General features: G+C 50.1%; 7 protein-coding genes across 7 annotated transcripts; 3 read left to right on the top strand and 4 right to left on the bottom strand.

Moving 5' to 3' along the window:
- Nucleotides 1-3,030: 3,030 nt before the first annotated feature.
- BO83DRAFT_436348 (ribonuclease P protein subunit p40) lies at nt 3,031-4,946 on the bottom strand. Its single transcript, XM_025535949.1, has 7 exons — nt 4,582-4,946; nt 4,327-4,459; nt 4,185-4,247; nt 4,030-4,131; nt 3,817-3,963; nt 3,410-3,749; nt 3,031-3,331 (listed from the first exon to the last, which is right to left on the bottom strand). Exons 1-7 carry the CDS (start codon nt 4,723-4,725, stop codon nt 3,109-3,111), a joined length of 1,152 nt encoding a protein of 383 aa, XP_025389867.1. The 5' UTR covers nt 4,726-4,946; the 3' UTR covers nt 3,031-3,108.
- A 342-nt stretch (nt 4,947-5,288) lies between these two features.
- On the top strand, nt 5,289-6,857 carry BO83DRAFT_377345 (WD repeat-containing protein). Its single transcript, XM_025530962.1, has 2 exons — nt 5,289-5,631; nt 5,709-6,857. Exons 1-2 carry the CDS (start codon nt 5,519-5,521, stop codon nt 6,802-6,804), a joined length of 1,209 nt encoding a protein of 402 aa, XP_025389868.1. The 5' UTR covers nt 5,289-5,518; the 3' UTR covers nt 6,805-6,857.
- Nucleotides 6,858-7,125: 268 nt separating this feature from the next.
- Nucleotides 7,126-9,176, bottom strand: BO83DRAFT_397699 (putative C6 transcription factor Prf; the record flags this gene model as incomplete). Its single annotated transcript, XM_025533202.1, has 4 exons — nt 7,126-7,782; nt 7,838-8,092; nt 8,143-8,634; nt 8,697-9,176. 4 exons carry the CDS (start codon nt 9,174-9,176, stop codon nt 7,126-7,128), a joined length of 1,884 nt encoding a protein of 627 aa, XP_025389869.1.
- A 7-nt stretch (nt 9,177-9,183) lies between these two features.
- Nucleotides 9,184-10,310, bottom strand: BO83DRAFT_407279 (Zn(II)2Cys6 transcription factor domain-containing protein). Its single transcript, XM_025533943.1, has 2 exons — nt 10,282-10,310; nt 9,184-10,215 (listed from the first exon to the last, which is right to left on the bottom strand). Exon 2 carries the CDS (start codon nt 9,950-9,952, stop codon nt 9,608-9,610), a length of 345 nt encoding a protein of 114 aa, XP_025389870.1. The 5' UTR covers nt 9,953-10,215; nt 10,282-10,310; the 3' UTR covers nt 9,184-9,607.
- Nucleotides 10,311-10,509: 199 nt separating this feature from the next.
- BO83DRAFT_416169 (mitochondrial 54S ribosomal protein uL2m) lies at nt 10,510-12,424 on the bottom strand. The gene is made up of 2 exons (XM_025534682.1): nt 11,049-12,424; nt 10,510-10,974 (listed from the first exon to the last, which is right to left on the bottom strand). The coding sequence occupies exons 1-2, from the start codon at nt 12,168-12,170 to the stop codon at nt 10,873-10,875; spliced, it is 1,224 nt and encodes a 407-aa protein (XP_025389871.1). The 5' UTR covers nt 12,171-12,424; the 3' UTR covers nt 10,510-10,872.
- Nucleotides 12,425-13,889: 1,465 nt separating this feature from the next.
- BO83DRAFT_309745 (B-type cyclin nimE) lies at nt 13,890-15,437 on the top strand (the record flags this gene model as incomplete). Its single annotated transcript, XM_025527404.1, has 3 exons — nt 13,890-15,095; nt 15,148-15,286; nt 15,340-15,437. 3 exons carry the CDS (start codon nt 13,890-13,892, stop codon nt 15,435-15,437), a joined length of 1,443 nt encoding a protein of 480 aa, XP_025389872.1.
- Nucleotides 15,438-16,326: 889 nt separating this feature from the next.
- Nucleotides 16,327-17,707, top strand: BO83DRAFT_358300 (HIT-like protein; the record flags this gene model as incomplete). The annotated part of the gene is made up of 3 exons (XM_025529294.1): nt 16,327-16,881; nt 17,111-17,222; nt 17,436-17,707. The coding sequence occupies exons 1-3, from the start codon at nt 16,534-16,536 to the stop codon at nt 17,705-17,707; spliced, it is 732 nt and encodes a 243-aa protein (XP_025389873.1). The 5' UTR covers nt 16,327-16,533.
- Between the last annotated feature and the right edge of the window lie 8 nt (nt 17,708-17,715).

The following is a 17,715-nucleotide window of genomic DNA, read 5'->3' on the forward strand; positions in this document are numbered from 1 at the left end:
GTATCAATAAGCTTCTTGAAGTCGAGGAGCATATTTGGTCTCCAATGTACGGACTCAAAGGAAACGTTGATGCCACTGTGCAAGTCGCTTGTCATGACGGCGAAAGCGATAAAAACCTGGTCATACCGCTTGAGCTCAAAACAGGCAATAGGGATACAAATCAGGCCCACAGGGCACAGACGGCCCTGTATACTTTGCTGCTTTCTGATCGCTACGGTAAGAAAACCCCCACCGGTGTTCAGTTCCCTTATTGATACAAACTGATGCGTTCCTGTAGATGTGGAGTGTACGTTTGGATTGTTATATTACCTTGAAACAACGAAAATATTCCGCATTCGTGGTATTCGGCATGAGCTCCTACAGATGATCCAGCAGCGCAATCGCATAGTCGGATATATGCGCCAGAGAACCCACCTGCCGCCGATGGCCAAAAAGTCCTCATTTTGCAACAAGTGCTACTCAAAGACACCTTGTTTCATCTACCATAAGCTTGCAGATGATGGTGACGGTGAAACTAGCGGTCTTGGTGACGACTTTGTCAACGCTATGGACCACCTGACTTCTGATGATCGCGACTTCTTTCGAAAATGGGATGATCTGTTGACCAAAGAGGAAAAGAACATGATCCGATTCAAACGCGAGCTTTGGACCATGCTTAGTAGCGAGCGCGAGGCTTTGGGCCGATGCTTTGGCAATGTCCTCATCGACCCTAGTTCCTCCTACGAGGATAAAGATGGACCCAAAATTAACCGCTATCGCTATACCTTCGTCAAAAAGCAACCCCATTCATCATTTTCGTTTACCGAATCCCAACTCACACTTGGAGAACCTATCGTGGTTTCTGATGAGAAGGGCCATTTTGCTCTTGCAAATGGATACGTTGTGCAAGTCAGCCGAAGACACATCACCGTCGCGGTAGACAGGCGGCTACATAACGCCAGAACGAGAGCTAGAGGTTTTGATGCCGAGCGTAACCAGTCATTCAAGGGTATAATGGAAATACTCGAGGACGGTGCCTCTCCGTCACCGGCTGAGTCGGATGAAGAGCCGGTCTACCGTTTAGACAAGGACGAATTCAGCAACGGCATGGCAATTGTTCGAACGAACCTGGTTTCCATGATGGAACGGGATCTATTTCAGGCTAGACAGCTGAGGAGGCTGATTGTTAAACGGGAGGCACCCGCTTTCAAGACCACAGCATCTGCATATACCTTGTCTGAATCCGACAAGGCAGCCTTGAACGTCGATCAGAGACAAGCCATTGACAAGGTCATGAGAGCTGAAGATTATGCCTTGGTCCTTGGAATGCCTGGTACTGGCAAGACAACCACCATTGCTCATATCATTCGTGCCTTGGTGGCACAAGGAAAGAGCGTCCTGTTGACTTCATACACCCACACAGCGGTTGATAACATCCTACTGAAAATCAAGGATGACAACTTCCGTATCTTGCGAATCGGGGCTCCTGCAAAAGTGCACCCTGATGTTCAGCAGTTTGCAGACTTGGCAGCGGTGCCTAAAACCACAATGGAAGAGCTGAAAGCCTCTTACGAAGATTCGCAAGTGGTGGCGACTACCTGCCTCGGGGTCAGTCATGGTATCTTTTCCCAACGCATGTTCGACTATTGTATTGTTGATGAGGCTTCCCAAATCACGCTTCCCGTATGTCTAGGGCCTATTCGAATGGCTAGGACATTTATCCTTGTTGGTGACCACTATCAACTGCCTCCGCTGGTGCAGAACAAGGAGGCCCAAGAAGGCGGCTTGGATGTCAGTCTTTTCAAATTGCTGTCTGACTCACACCCCGCATCTGTTGTCAATCTGGAACACCAGTATCGAATGTGTGAGGACATCATGCTTTTATCCAATACTCTCATCTATTCTGGTCGTCTCAAATGTGGGACTGCAGATGTTGCAGTGCGTTCGCTCAATATCCCCAATATTGGCGGTCTCAAGCAACATCATCCCAGCACCTTCCCCGAACCTCATAGTCAGCGACAGGTTTGCTTGGGTACAAGCCAGGGTCGTTGCTGGCTCAAAGATCTGGTCGAACCGTCTGCCAAAACTCGACTTGTTAACACGGATACGCTTTCCATACCTGCATTGGATGTAGCAAACGGTTCACGGATTGTGAACCCTACTGAAGCAACCATTTGCAGCCGACTCGTTGAAGCATTCATCTCCAGCGGCATTCCGGCACGCAGCATAGGTGTCATAGCGCTCTACCGAAGCCAACTCTCGCTCCTGAAACAAAACCTTAGTCGTTACCTACCAGATCTTGAGATGCACACAGCAGACAAGTTCCAGGGCCGAGACAAAGAGGTTATCATCCTAAGCTGCGTGCGGAGCAACGCTGACAAGAACGTCGGTGATCTACTCCGTGATTGGAGACGCGTCAATGTCGCATTCACCAGAGCACGGACCAAGCTTCTCGTTGTCGGAAGCAAGAGTACTCTCCGCGATGGCAACGAGCTCTTAGGAAAATACGTGAAACTAGTCCAAGAGCGAGGATGGGTTTATGACTTGCCTAGAGATGCCATGATGGATCATATTTTTGAATCCGAAATGGTTCCATCGCAATCCTGTCCAGACAGGTCTACACCTAGTCCAAAGAAGAGCAAGAGCCCCGTGTCATCCAAGAAGACGACTCGCAGTCCTTTCGGGCCTGTGCAAACTCGACTATCGCCGACTGGCTTGAAGAAACCTGCTAAAAGGGGCGCTAAGTTGATGAGCGGTAATAGAGTACTTGGAAATCGACCTGTTCTGCAGGATATGGTCAATGATCTTATCGGATAACTGTGTTCTATGTCTTGGTCTCTACTTCTTTTTGTTTAAAGGGATGTGAAATATCGTTTGGCGTGTATTGGGTATGGGCTTTGGGATGGATGGTTAAATGAAAGCGACAAGGGAATATGATATTGGATACCAATGGACATGCAGGACAACTTCAATAGGTCAGAAGAATATTATAATTTGGACTATATAAGCCTGCGTACGTGTTTGGCACCAAGAAAATAGTGAGTGCTTTTTAGATTTGGGGTATAGTATCGAAGAATAGTAACTCCTGAGCCCACTCGACAACGGTATGTATACTAGCATAAAGACAGTTCATAGAATCGAAGCACCGACGTACTCCCAACATATAAAGTGCCGACTAACACTCCTGGACAAACTATCTGCCTGCACTCCAAATGCATCTTGATTTGGCACATGTGTCGGAAGCACCATAACCGTGTACCCATCGCGTGCCTCCACGGCTTCTCTTCCCAGCGCACTCGCAGAAAGCGCGAACCAAGCGTACGGGGCAATAGACTTGGGAGCAGTTTCCTTCCTAAACACGCACAAGATAGCCAAGTTAGCAGGTCATCCAATATCAGATAAATCCTATAGCAAGGCATGTGGAACATACAATACCGCGACCAATAATTCGATAATCCAACGAGACGGGACAAGTCCATGCCACTTCAAGCTGACAAGACTGGTAGACTTTGCATTATCCGAATCGGGTACACTGTAACGACATAGGTAGGGATCCACATCGTCATAGACGGATACGCGGGGCGATCCGAGGGATACCATTGCAAGCCACTCGGAGAGCTCGTTGCAGTGGTCTTCTAGTTCTGCTGCTTCAAGGGACTCGTCTGTGATTTCGGATCCAGGGAGAGGGGGGACAAGGATATTGGAGTGCTCGGTGATAATAGGCTGGCAATTGATGATTTGGGGCTGGTTTCCCTTTAGGGAGGGGTCGCCTGCTTGTGTTTTAGTGTATAGCCCTGAAAGATAATTCGCAGAGGGGTGCTTAATGAGGTATAGTACCTTCGGAAACGCCACTCAAGCTAGTTGTGAGGTCGAAGAATAGCCAAGCTACTGATTGGTTCAAGACATTCTTGAAAGCCCATACGATCCTCTCGAAGCCCTTCTTGCCGTGAAGCATGGACGGAAGCCGAAGGTTGATCTCCACGACTGTTTGTCAGGGATATTGTCAGCATGTCTCCTCAATTTGGGGGACATGGTATGGAGAGCACATACTGAACCTCTCTTTTGCATGCTTTCTTCCTCCGCTGCGAACAGGCTTCCCTGTAAGCCCTGTTCTTTCGAAGATTTCCTTGCTCAACTCCAATTTCAAGATGCCTAGGGGGCTGTTAGCTGAGTAGGCTAGGAAAACATAGCTGGGGACTATAGACCATCTTTGAGTGTGAAGACACTGTCTGAGCCTGAGCGTCCCTCTGATATCATGAGGATATTCCCTGTACCATGTATGTTAGCTACTAATTCGGTCTTAGTGCCCCAGTGAGGCGATGAAAGGCGAAAAAAAGCAATAATTACCGGTTTTGATATAAGTATTGAAAAAATCACCCTCTAGCAAAGAAGATAGCGACATGAACACTCTAGCATATCGCAAATTCTGCAGTTGGGGTTGCACATATGACAGGATGTCCTTGGGCAGAATGACTTCAACCTGCACAGCGACTAGTTAGCATTTCTCTGATATTGTGCCAGCGTGCATATGATGAACTGTTACAGCACAAACAGACAGCAGAAAAATCTAGGGGATCATATCTAGAACACAGGGTGTCTTACCGTGTGAACGAATGGATGGCCAAGGATGGCCGAGAAGGGGGACCGTTTCGTAGGTGGCTGCTTGGGATCGATGAAAGCAGGCAGTTGGCCTATGGTGGTGTAGCATTTTTCGCGCTTAGACGCGTCATCCTCAAAGTCGAGCATAGTCCTTAGAAGGATATAACAAAGCCTGACTATTCGTCGATCAGGCCGTCGGCAGTCAAGCTCAAGTCTTAGATGCCGGTAGATGAAATTTGTGGTTGAGCCCGGAGAGAATTTTCGCCCTCTACAATATCTGCTCGATTCGCACTAGAAGGCTAATAGAAGGCGTGCTGCATCAACCAGGAATATCTGATGGAGTCAAGCACGCAGATGCAAAAAGCTCCTGTATAGTTCCGTTGTATACTACTGGTTGATATGCAAGATAATTGCTGCTTGGAATGTTCCGCTGGGTCACCTGACCATATACTGATTGCAAGTTCGGGGCAATCCTACCAAGGAATACTGTTATCGCATGAATTGGACAACTTACCGAACTATAAATAAAGAACAGGGCTTTTCATGAGTTTCATGAAAATGAAAAACTTCCATTTACTAGACTTGTAGCTCTGGACAGGCGCCTAGCCAACTGGCGAGTGCCAGCATTATGTCATCTCGAATCTGATCTTCTATCGCCGAGCTCCAGCCAATCACCGAACGCGCCTCACGGTCTCTGCGGGCATCGATCGAACATCGCGCGCAGGAGCACTTCCAAATCTCCCCACAATTCGACAGCGTCATTTCGCAATTGCTCTAAAAAATTAACTTTCGTTACTGAAGACCAGTTTGCCATTCTATTGGCAAGGAATTTCTCCCCACTCCGCCATTCACAGCCCCGCGGGGCATCAGTCCAGGCTGCTGCTGCCGCAATCGCGAACCCGCCAGCAGCAGCAACAATTACACAAGTACTACCTTGACAATGGCGCCTCCTCGACGGAACCTCCTCCCAAAAGACCGATTTGGTCTTGCATTTGGTGGTCTAAAAACACAAAACTACCATGATCCTGCTGCTCGTGGGCCTGGTTCTCATACGTAAATGCCCATCCGACAAATTACTCTCATGAACGAGAAGCCAAACGCATACTGATGGAGGGCGATGAACAATCTAGAATTCGCACAATAGCATGGAACCCTACCGGTCAACTTATTGCCACCGGATCCGCAGACCGTACCCTTCGAATCTGGAACCCTGAGCGCTCGCAAGTGAAATACTCCACCGAACTGCGCGGCCATACTGCGGGAATTGAGAAAGTCGTGTTCAACCCTGTTCGAGACTCCGAGCTGGCTAGCTGCTCTACGGATGGAACCGTTCGCGTTTGGGATGTCCGGTCAAAGACCTGCGTCAGTCGTCTAGACGTTGGAGGCGAGGCATTCACCTTGTCCTGGTCTGCTGATGGAAGGGTAATGGTTGTTGGTAGGAAGGTGAGCGAAACACCCACGAGCACAAAGCCGGTGCGCTCAGCACCAGGAACTTCACAACTGACCAAATGCCCACCATCTGCAGGACGACACCCTCATACCCATCTCCGTCGAATCCCCATCCACCCCAACCATCCACCCAGACGGACCACCCAACGCCGCCGCAGCGCAACAGCAACAGCAACAAAAGCCCACTTTTACACCATCAACCTACACAGCCCTAGAACCACACCCCAACCCATCCAAACCAACGCAACAACCTTCTCACACCACATCTCCACCCCTTCCTCCCCCGACCTCCACCTCTTCGCCACAACCGGCGAAGGCACCGTCAAAATCATCTCTTACCCGTCCTTCGACGTCCTCCACACCCTCCACGCCCATACATCCGCCTGCCTTTCCATCTCTCTAGCACCCACAGGTCGCTACCTCGCCGTCGGGGGCAGCGACGCCCTCATCTCGCTATGGGATACAACAGACTGGATCTGCAAGCGCACTGTTTCGAGCAACAATGGTGGAGCCGTGCGCGGCGTGAGCTGGAGCTTCGACGGTAGATTCATCTGCGGTGCTTGTGACGAGGTAGGCTGTGGCGGTAATGGCTTGGAGATCTTTCATGCGGAAACGGGCGAGAGTGTTCATACCGTTCCTACGGGGGGCAATGCCAATTCGGGGATTCCGGCTGTCGCGTGGCATCCTTCGAGGTATTGGCTTGCGTATTCTACTACTGCGGATGGGTCGGGGCCGGGCGGATTGAGAATTGTAGGGGCTGCGGGTGGGAATCTGTAGAGATGGTTGATATTTTGATATTTCTTTCGCATTTTGTGTATGTGTGTGTTGTGGCGTTTGGTGCGTTGGATGTTTTATTTGAGTTTATGATGTTTACGGTAGATATCAAGCATGGCATTGCATGTCTTGTATGGAGTCCTTTTGCTGTGCTGGTTTGATATATTGGCCCGGTTCGCGAATGCTGTCCTGGAGATGTAAACGTGCTACACTTGACAAGTTTGTCGAAGAGGTAAAATCTCATAGTATATTCAACACCAATCGTTAGTCGTCTATATATCGTAGGTCACATCACCAAAAACTCAGTCATGCTCAAGCTAACGCTCAAGGCATGAAGTTCAACCCTTGCCACGACTCCCAGCCTCCCGAGGCGAGTAATGCCCATTGAGCGTCGCTGAGAGCTTCGGGGCCGTCAGGCGGGTTGTTGACTAGGTCTCCATCGCTGAGATCAGGGATAGGATTCTCTGAAGTAGTCCACGTAGGATCGGTAGTGAGGGGGTTTTCGGATCTCGTGGAATCGAGCTGAGTTGGCTGGTTGGGGAAGGCAGTGTTGGCCTCATATTGGAACGGAGCGAAGACGCTGGAGGAGAATAGTTCTGGCTGTATAGGAACTTGTGTGGATGAGGGGTATGTCGCTGGTCCCAAGTAGGCGAGGTTGTTCTGAGTGGAAGCTAGGTGTGAGGGTATGGAGTTGGTTGACTGGTGGGACTGGTGGGTGTTGGTGTTGCCGTTGGATGTAGAAGACAGGTTCGTATCCAAGTTTGGATTATTATTGCCATTTCTGGTCGGTGCTGCATGATTGGATGTTTTGGAGCCGCTGTGGATCGTTGTGCTTGGTCGGCCTGGTGGCATTTCAGTGGTAGTGTGTTGACTTGCATATTCAGTGGGCGTGGATCCGGAAGTCCTTCGAGGGTGATCTGGGGTTGTATTGTCGTCCTGGCTTCTTGATTGGCTTGCAGTTTGTGTATTGTTCGCGCAAGTCTAGGGTGGTCGCTGATCAGCAGATCGTCTTCACGGCTATAGCAAGCATGCTTACCATATTCTGCGGTATATGAGACGCGATACACATCCTTTTCGAAGCGCGAATATCTCCAAAGGCAGTTCCACCAATATCAAGTTCAAGTTGCATGACGAATGGTTCTGCTAGCGGATTCTTTTCTTGAAAGGCATCGAGGGCAGAAAAGGCAAATTGTAGAGATGAACGTGCAGCGGAGTCACTGGGGCGAAATTTCAGGTATTGGATGAAGACCCGCGCGGCCACGTAGATACAAAACGCCATGAATGGGTCCATCTGCTTCTTGTTAGCATGTTCAGAGAGCTAAAAGTCATAATATAACTGACAACACTCAGATCTTGATGAATGATCATCTTCATTATGTTGGAAATTTGATCGGCAGCTAGTATACACCGTCGCTTACTCTCGGTGGCGATCTGCTCTGGCATTTTATTCTTTTCCGCTACGAATATTGCCCCTTGATGCAGACAAATCGTTGCTGTGTGAATAGCCATGTTGCAGAATATAATGTTCGGGTCGGTCGTCAAGACTGTCAGCCGCAGATGACTTGGCATGGAGAGCGCAAAGTGGAGTAGGAGATTATCAAAGGCACGGTGCCGCTGCCAGTACAGTCCAGTGAGATCATGTTCATTATCTTGGGGATCAGGTCGATGCAGATGTGCGACATTCTTCCCGAACATGCAAGCTAATATCACAACTCCTGCAAAAGTTGACATTGTGGAAATATTCCCGGTTATCAGTATGTCTGCGAGACGACCAGTCTGTTGCGGGTTGTTATCGATGAATGATTCCTCAGACGCTGGAAGGTTCGTGAAGATCTATCGAGCTGTGTCAGATAAGACTATTCCCGGACATTGAAGCATATGCTGGAGCAACTGACATCTCTTTCATCAAACGAGACAGGCCATCCAGTACCGACACTTGCGTATCTATCGAGACAGAAAGCCATCCAAAATACTCTCCTTCGCTCTTCTTTTTCAGACCAGTCCTTGGAAGGTGGCAAGGTCTGTTTGACGTTGAGACCATCTTCATCTATACCACATAAGCCTAGCATCGTCGCCAGTCTGGCAGCTTTTCCAACACTCAGCCACGCTCGAGGAAGAAACATCATTTTGAACTCATATGTGCCGATGAGTACCCAGGTCTGACAATGTGAGATAGACACCACACGCTCACCAAGACCTTCTAACTCGTCCAATTCGGCGTACTTACGAGCCCGCTCGTAGAAAATACTGTGAAGACTGGAATATTTGTCCGTGACAGACGCCGCATGGCACCAAATCATGTACTGTAAGCATATAGGAGGCCGTAAGGTAGGAGCAAGGCTTGCAGCTGCCAAATACCTTGGGCGGTGAATCATGGGAAGTCGAAGATGTATCTTCTTGAAATATATCGCAGTCCTGTATAGCATTAGAAGGCGGATACAGATCTCGATTGTACGGGGAAAACTTGCAGCTCATCAATAACCTCCTGCGTGGGAAGGGGTTCTTCCAGCCCCAGGCTTATCAAGCTACCTTGGGGATTATCGCTGCTTGCTGCTCCTGCATGATACGATGTGGGAGTCGAAGAGATAGGATCGGCCTCTCCCTCCGGAGACTGCATATGAACATCATCCTGGAGAGAGATGCCGGGCGCCCCAGCCGAATGGGTTATCACCGAACCAATAGGACTATTGCCCTGGCTTTGCTGTACTTGTGCTCCTTGATTTCTAAGTAGAGTTTCGACCTGGGCTGCATAATAAGCGTGGTGTTAGCGGAGCAGACAGTGAGATCGGCGCTCACATGCCTCCGATCAGAAATCGAGCGTCGAATAATGACAGACAATGAACATACCCAGACGTGCTTCTAGCTGCTTCACATAACCCCGCTTTGGACCGCTTTTCTTGCGCACTTCATCGAATATGCATTCATGACCTAACCGAGAGCATGTCCCGCAACTGGGTCTTTTCCCATCGCATCTTAATTTCCTCCTTCGGCAAAGAACGCATGCGATACGCTTAGGGCGGGGAATATAATGGCTGTTTGGATTGTGATGCTCTGCGGCAATCGACGCTGCCTCTTCATGCGCTGCACTCAGCTGTGGCTGGGATGGAGAAGCTTGAGTCTGGCCCGGTAGACGATTGGCATTATCAGCCATGGCCGGGCGCGCGATGCGGGGTTAGGAGCTGATGTGTGTCGAGAATGGCCTGCAATGTGGGCACAGCTTTTCCGAGCTAGAGGTGCTGTACCTCGATCATGGATGCTTGGAGGCATCGAACGGGCGAAAAAGACCGGTATGCATAAAGCGAAGGCCAAAAAACAAAAAAGCCGTTAGGCTATAGGGAAAGATGATAGGTGCACGGTCGAGCTTATGTCGGTCAGGCTGAGGACGTTACAGGACTCGTAACGGAACCAAGGATCCTGATTTGTTAGTCAGGCATCATGCTAACTAAACGTAATTCGCGACCATTAATGAGTAAAGCTTACAGCGGTTTTCCCGCGGACGTAAAGGCGATGTTGAACGTAGTGAGTTACTTGAGCGCGATGCGATGATCTTACTCCACTGACTTCGGCTCGATTCTCTCGGTCTCAGCCAGTTCTAGACCCGCGGCTCGTTCGCCCCGATGCCGCCCTAATCCCATGCCAGGACTGGTCGCTGTCTACTCCACCAGATACAATACTCTCAAGAGTAGAGGAGCTGATCAAAAACTATATGTGCACTGTGTAATAGGATTGATTGTACTCTAACCCATGTAGTATACAAGAGAAACGCCGGAGCATAAACAACACATGAAGGAAATCCGGATAGAAAGCAAAGGAGCTGGAGTATAGACAGCTGGAATCCCCCATCGTAGCCAAGACAAAATAAAGTATAGTACAACAAGGTGAACAGGAAAAGACTTCCCACCATCTAGACCCACAAGAAGGACCTTCGACAGATGGGGAGATTCCGAAGATCCATGCTCTGCTTTACCCAGCTTTTACCCCGAGCGATGATGAAATCACATTTGATATAACCGTGAGATTGCTGTAAGGAGGTCCAACGAATAAAGAAGAATTTCATGTCCACGACGGCGTTTAGTGGTATCCACGACGACGCTTGCCCTGGTTGCGCTCTCTGGGATGAACCACAGCCTTGTTGATCTTCCATTTGGGACGGGTCTTGTAACCGGATTTCGCCTGTAAGAACAGAAGACATTAGCACGGACGAGGCCTGGAAGCAAAGGGAGGAATAGTGAAGCGAGAATACATACCGGCATACCCCAAGGACTCTTCGGGTCAACATTACCCTTCGACTTGCCTCGACCACCACCGTGAGGATGTTCGGCGGCGTTCATGGCGAGACCACGAACAGTAGGCCGAATGTTGAGCCAACGGGAGCGACCAGCCTTACCAAGCTGGCGGTACTGGTGGTTAGGGTTGCTAGCGACGCCAACAGTCGCGCAGCAGTCCTTATGAATGAGACGAACTTCACCACTCTGAAGACGGATGGTGACATGTTGAGAAATGCGCTCCTTTCTTTGCCTCTCGCGTTGCGTGAGAGGCTTCTGCTCAACGGCCCCGGCCTCGCCTTCTTGGCCGTCCGAATGATCACGCTTCGCCTTAATATCGATACCCTTGGCGATAACTGTCGCAAAAGTACCGGCACTACGGCAGAGCTGGCCTCCCTGACCAGGGCGTAGGCCAACGTTGAAGACCAGAGTACCAACAGGCATCATGTGCAGCGGCAGGCAGTTTCCTCTCCACGCGGTTCTGGCAGCGAGGACACCAGGGTCTACAGTACCTCCCATGCTCTTCCAGAGTTCCTCCGGGATACCAGACATGTAACTGTGGACAACGTCACCAGCCCGCATGCCCTCCGCAGCCAGGATGTAACTGAGTTTCTTGGTCTCCTGGCTACGGACGAGAGCAATGTGAGCACTCCGACCAGGGTCATGTTCGATACGTTCCACCACGTGCGGACCGGGAGCGTCACGCGCAAAATCAACCATTCGTATACGACGCTTGTGGCCACCACCGCGATGGCGGACAGTCACTCTACCGGAGTTGTTACGACCACCCTTGGCTTGACCTCGTTTGGGGAAGGTCAACTTCTGCACCGGGCGTCCTTTCCACAGGTGGTCATTGATCGGTCTGCGCAAATGTCTGATACCGGGAGTTCGTGGAGTGTAGGAGCGTAGAAGGATACCGGCGTCATCACGAGTGGGTGGAGGGGCGAAGGCGATACTGGGGTCGAAGGTCGAACTTGCAGGCTCGTCAGCGGACGGATTCTCTTGCTCGCGAACGACAGTCGAATAGGCCCGCGACGAAACGGCCGTAGACAAGGTTCGAAACGGAAGACGAAGGCCCGTAAGGGCCAAGCGAGTCTGAAGCATATTGGAGTGTAATGTATGTGGTGAGGTAAAAAGTCGGAAGGATTTCAATGTCAATCGGTCGTGGATCGGAGATGTCAAAGCAATACCGGAATGTGGTACCCTAAGTGGTGTGAGGAAATCCAAGCAAGCTACTGCTTTGACATGCTTAGAATTAAAGACAACAAAACAGGCAATGCAAAATTTCCAGCGTCCCTGACACCACTATCAGCAACACCGTGCTCAATTGGAGTGTTGTTGGGGGCACCGGTGACAATAGCCGCACTTCTACTCGATCTCCGGAGCAAAAATGTCTGGCATGGATTGGGAGGTGTGGCTTGACGCTCTGGCACATGACTTGAATCGCACCGCCGCTTCCGGGACTGACTAAGTGTGGCTCAGGCTTTGAGTCACGGGACGGCGCGACACGGCAACACGTCCGAAGGGAACGAAAAAGCGTAAAAGCTCCGGGTCGGTTGCCGCGCAACCAGCAATTGTTTTGGCGATCGTGGCCGCGCTCCATCACGTTTTTGCTCGCGACGGGCGTTTGGAGAGTCGAGGGTGTTTTCCTGCCTGGGTCAGCTCAGGCATCGACCATGGATGAGGATCCGCCTTGTTTCCCTTAGGGAGTCCTCCCGTAAACCGTGACTGTATGATTACCACCCTGCCTGCCACCTTCTACACCACCAATTCCGCCCTTTTTACAGCGACTTCCGCCAGGGAAGTCACGTCCGTCATACATACGCATACACATACATACATGCGATCGATCCATACAGAACCATAGACTTGCTTCTCTTAATTGCCTTCTTTCCCCCCCTTCGTTGCCGTCTCTTCCCGTCTGTCACTCTTCCTTTCCCTCCACTTCTCTTCTACCAACTACCACTATTTCTCAATTGGCCTTCACCGTACATACCATAATACCTGGGGACCGTGACTATTGTCTCCAGGCTTGCATATACACGACGTTGTACAGCAGTTAATAATCCGCAATCCACGCGATCCCACTGGATTGTGCTGTGGGGCATCTTTCCCAGCCTGGCCAGTTTCCACGCTAAGACTAGGGCCAAACATCCTCTTTGCCCTGTCAAGTTTACCACCTTTTCCTACTCCTCTCCATCATCATCTACTCCAGGGAGGCGACCACCACCCCTAATAGGACCCCGTTTCTTCGCCAAATTCTCGTGTCATTACTTATAAACTACTACCCTACCTTGCTATATCACCATAAAAACATACTTTGGGGCCGTCAACGCCGTGGAAAGTTACGTGTCTCGGGTCTTGCGAGCTCCTGTCAATAGCATCAACAAAGCCATATATGCCACGATTCTGAGCCCACTCCTGCCAAATTCCTTCCAAGTACCCGACCGTTCGACTTGAGAAACCTTGCATTCAGACTAATTGATTGGGGTTGGACACATATTCACGCGTGGTACGTGCAAATCTACCTTCCGGCAACCGGTATTTGAGCTCCACTGGGGTAATCTCTCCTGGAATGCTGACTAGACTTTCCAACCGCCTGCAGAACCATACTCTTGCACTCTACTCTTATTCCCTTCCTTGCCCCTCCTTATATTCATCTTACCTTCTCCTCCTATCCATCATGCCACCTGTAAGTGTCCTTGACCTCTCACTACGCGCTGTGCAATCCTCGGTCGCGAGCTCGATGGGCTTGAAGGTCCATCTTGCACGCGTATATTTCTAACTGTTCAACAGGCTCGGAGTCTTCGTACGAGAGGCACGATGAACGAGAACGATGAGAATGGCCCATCGACGCGTCTGACGCGGGCCAAGGCCGCTGCCCTGTCAGTCAATGACGCTGGGGCTCCCCCCGCCAAGAAGCCGCTCCAGACGAAGAAGGCCGCGACCACCACCACTACCACCGGAACCCGGAGACGCGCCGCCCTTGGTGATGTGAGCAATGTTTCCAAAGCAGAGAATGGAGAGACCAAGGATGCCAAGAAGCCAGCTGCCACGAAGGTTGGCTTGACGTCTAAAGCAACATTGCAGGCTGGTGGAGTTCAGAAACTTACTCGCAACAACTCGTCACGCGCTGCCCTGGGACCCAAGGACAGCAACCCAAAGAAGCCTACCACAGAAACAAAGCGCCCCGGAAGTGGATCGGGCACCAAGCGGACATCCAGCGAGAAGGCAATTCAAGAGAAGGCAGCTGAGGAGGAACCACGCCCCCGAAAGAAGGTCGAAGTCGAGAAGAAGGTTACCGAACAGAAGACTCTCACCGAGAAGCTCGCCAACGCCAAGGAGGATGTCAATGTTCCTGTCGATCCCAAGGTTCTGCAAAAGCCTGTCGATGATTTTGTCGACGATCTCGACGCCGAAGATCTTGATGACCCTTTGATGGTTGCTGAATACGTTGTCGATATCTTCGAATATCTGAAGGACCTTGAGCTGGAGACCTTGCCCAACGCCGAGTACATCGATCATCAACCTGACCTGGAGTGGAAGATGCGCGGCATCCTTGTCGACTGGCTCATCGAGGTCCACACCCGCTTTCGCCTCCTCCCCGAGACCCTCTTCCTTGCCGTCAACATCATTGACCGCTTCCTCTCTGCTGAGGTGGTGGCTCTGGATCGTCTTCAACTGGTTGGCGTCGCCGCTATGTTCATTGCGTCCAAGTATGAGGAAGTTCTTTCGCCACACGTTGCCAACTTCACCGACGTCGCAGACGGAACTTTCACCGATCGCGAGATCTTGGACGCTGAGCGGCACATTCTCGCTACGCTCGAGTACAACATGAGCTACCCCAACCCCATGAACTTCCTCCGTCGTATTTCGAAAGCAGACAACTATGATATCCAGACCCGTACTCTCGGCAAGTACCTCATGGAAATCAGCCTCCTGGACCACAGGTTCATGGGTTACCGCCAGAGTCATGTGGCGGCTGCTGCCATGTATCTGGCTCGTCTCATCCTTGACCGGGGTGTCTGGGTATGTTTCTTCCACACATCTTACGGGCTCATTATGCTAATTGATAACTTAGGATGCCACCCTGGCTCATTATGCCGGTTACACTGAAGAAGAGATCGACCCCGTCTTCCGCTTAATGATTGATTACCTTCACCGCCCTGTCTCTCATGAGGCGTTCTTCAAGAAGTACGCCAGCAAGAAGTTTTTGAAGGGTATGTTGCCTCTATAGCATTGACATTGGACCACCAACCGCTAACGTGACTAGCATCCATCCTCACCCGGCAATGGGCGAAGAAATACCACCACCTGTATATCAACAGCTCGCTATCCGAGCCCTACTCTTATATGAAGGACCATGAATAAATAACCCGCCGCCTCTGGTGACTTAATATCGGCGTCAGGCAGCACGACCGAGGATAGGAGTTTGTTGATTCCATATGATGGTATTTCTTTCGTGATGGTATTAGGCACCTCTTGCATATGTTTATGAACGGCATTTTGTTGTTTTCGGTTGCGGACGTTTGCATCTTCGCTTCTTCCAGGGGTGTCTGGCGCACATCTGGCTTTGTTTCTTCTGCTGTTCTTCGATTCTCTTCATTTCTGGTAGTGTCTGGGTTGTTTCGCACTTGCTTTGATACCTTACATAACCTTCTCCCGTCTTACCCTGTGTGACTTCCAGGCGTCGGACATTTCAAGGACGGAAATTTACTCGTTTCTTTTTATTTTTGGATCCAAAGTTCTTGTTCATCGGCGTCAGGTACTCTTCGGACTTATTACACAGCTTCCGCAGGACCGTGACGATCTATCTACTACCGCATTATGTTGGTCAAGGCGTGCGAAATGAACCAATGCCATACAGCTACGACAATACACATCGGGGCATAAACTCAAGGTTGAGAGAAAGGTGAAAAAAGGGCTTGTTTTTGGTATTAGTGTCTTTCATGTTGAGTTAGCGGGGGTATATCATGGATAGAGTGGCAAGGATTACGGTAATGTGCGTTAAGGATGGTTAGTTTAGCCTTGAACTACCAGGAAGTTTGTGTACCACCCTTTGATCCTACTTGCAGATCACCTAGATACAAGCCTTCTAAGTAAGCAAATGTGGTTAATGCGCGGGAAGTTTCCAACCTGCCAGTGACCTGGAGTTGGGAACCGAGGCACCGAGGATCAACAAGCTAGCCGTCCCATATCTCCTCATCCTTCTGCACAGCAACCAAATCTCGAATTCCTACTCAAGATACCCCCAGTGACGATCGAATTCCCTCCTCCTAGCTCCAAAGCACAGACACATATTTAGTCCCGGTTGCTCGTAGGAACGGACCCAGTCACTACCCAACTACCACCAATCAATCTCAGGAACCCAGCAACCCTTCATCCTATCCACCCCCAATCCCCTACCCCAGATATCCATCCATCCATCCATTATCTATCTTACCCACCCAGCCAACCAACCCCTACCATGACCTCAGATCATCACCACACATGCCCCTTCTGCGCCATCGCTCACAAATACCCGCCCCTCCCACCAACGACATTCCTCCGCCCGAAGAATTCCTCCCACGATGATCATTTAAATTTAGCGGCTGCCGCGGCGGCGCCCCCTACTACTACTACTGACATTCCTTCCCCGGATTCATTTACCGAGTCGAGCAATTCAGACGGCCCTGGCCATGCACACCTCCTCTTATCCACTAAACATGTCCTCGCGTTTTTGGATATTATGCCCTTAACGAGAGGACATGTTTTGGTTGCTACGAGGGAGCATTGTGAAAGGTTGGGGGATGTAAGGGTGGCTGTCGGGAGGGAGGTACGTTGTTAACTTCTTTTTTTGTTTTTGGGTTTGTTCTGGAATTGGGGTTTACTTTTGCTTATTTGGATTTGAGTTGCGTTGTTATTTTATGTGTTAGTAGTTATATAAGGGTTGGTTTGGATTGGGTTTGTTGGATTATGGCAGTGTCTTGAATACGTACTACAGTATTTACTATGGGTTGTCTACTGACTGTCTGACTGAGTGACTGACGCATGGAATGATACAGATCGGCCAATGGCTCCCTGTTATCTCGAGGGTCGTGATGCGGACCCTCTTCGGGGAGGAACAGCAAGGAGACTTTAACTCGTTGTGGAATTGGAATGTCGTGCAGAATAATGGTAGGTTCGGTTGCTATCTTACTACTACTGTCTATATGGTTTATTATCTATCTGCATATTCTATGCTTGTGTAACCTTGACGGCGCGGCGATTTGGTTTGTCGATCTTATGGCTTGTGGGATTTGCTATATCTATATGTCTTATTGTTCATATTTGTTCTTGAATACTTATCTGATTTGGTATTTGGTGGCTAATGAGTTGGAATTGGTTTAGGTGTCAGAGCTGCGCAGCAGGTCCCTCATGTTCACTTCCATGTTATTCCCAGGCCGCCTGATCGGCCGGCGGAAGGGAAGGGAAAGGCTCATTTGAGTTATGTGATGTTTGGGCGGGGGCAGAGGGAGGATTTGGATGATGAGGAGGGTGAGAGTCTAGCTGGGTTGTTGAGGGAGGAGTTGGCGAAGGAGGTTGAGCGGATTAAGAAGGATGAGGGGGTCGATTTGGAAGGGGAGTTTGGGGGTTTTAAAGTGGAAAGGGGGAAGCTTTGATGGTACTT

This window comes from Aspergillus eucalypticola (genome assembly GCF_003184535.1).
Source record: "Aspergillus eucalypticola CBS 122712 chromosome Unknown BO83scaffold_8, whole genome shotgun sequence".
Classification (NCBI taxonomy): domain Eukaryota; kingdom Fungi; phylum Ascomycota; class Eurotiomycetes; order Eurotiales; family Aspergillaceae; genus Aspergillus; species Aspergillus eucalypticola.

Coding starts and splice junctions, on each gene's coding strand:
- BO83DRAFT_407279 (XM_025533943.1), bottom strand. CDS start 9,952: ATGGCTGATAATGCCAATCGTCTACCGGGCCAGACTCAAGCTTCTCCA.
- BO83DRAFT_416169 (XM_025534682.1), bottom strand. CDS start 12,170: ATGCTTCAGACTCGCTTGGCCCTTACGGGCCTTCGTCTTCCGTTTCGA. Junction 10,975..11,048: donor AGAGTCCTTGGGGTATGCCG/GTATGTATTCTC, acceptor CTGTTCTTACAG/GCGAAATCCGGTTACAAGAC.
- BO83DRAFT_436348 (XM_025535949.1), bottom strand. CDS start 4,725: ATGCTCGACTTTGAGGATGACGCGTCTAAGCGCGAAAAATGCTACACC. Junction 4,132..4,184: donor TGTCTTCACACTCAAAGATG/GTCTATAGTCCC, acceptor ACAGCCCCCTAG/GCATCTTGAAATTGGAGTTG. Junction 3,964..4,029: donor GCATGCAAAAGAGAGGTTCA/GTATGTGCTCTC, acceptor CCTGACAAACAG/TCGTGGAGATCAACCTTCGG.
- BO83DRAFT_377345 (XM_025530962.1), top strand. CDS start 5,519: ATGGCGCCTCCTCGACGGAACCTCCTCCCAAAAGACCGATTTGGTCTT. Junction 5,632..5,708: donor CGTGGGCCTGGTTCTCATAC/GTAAATGCCCAT, acceptor TGAACAATCTAG/AATTCGCACAATAGCATGGA.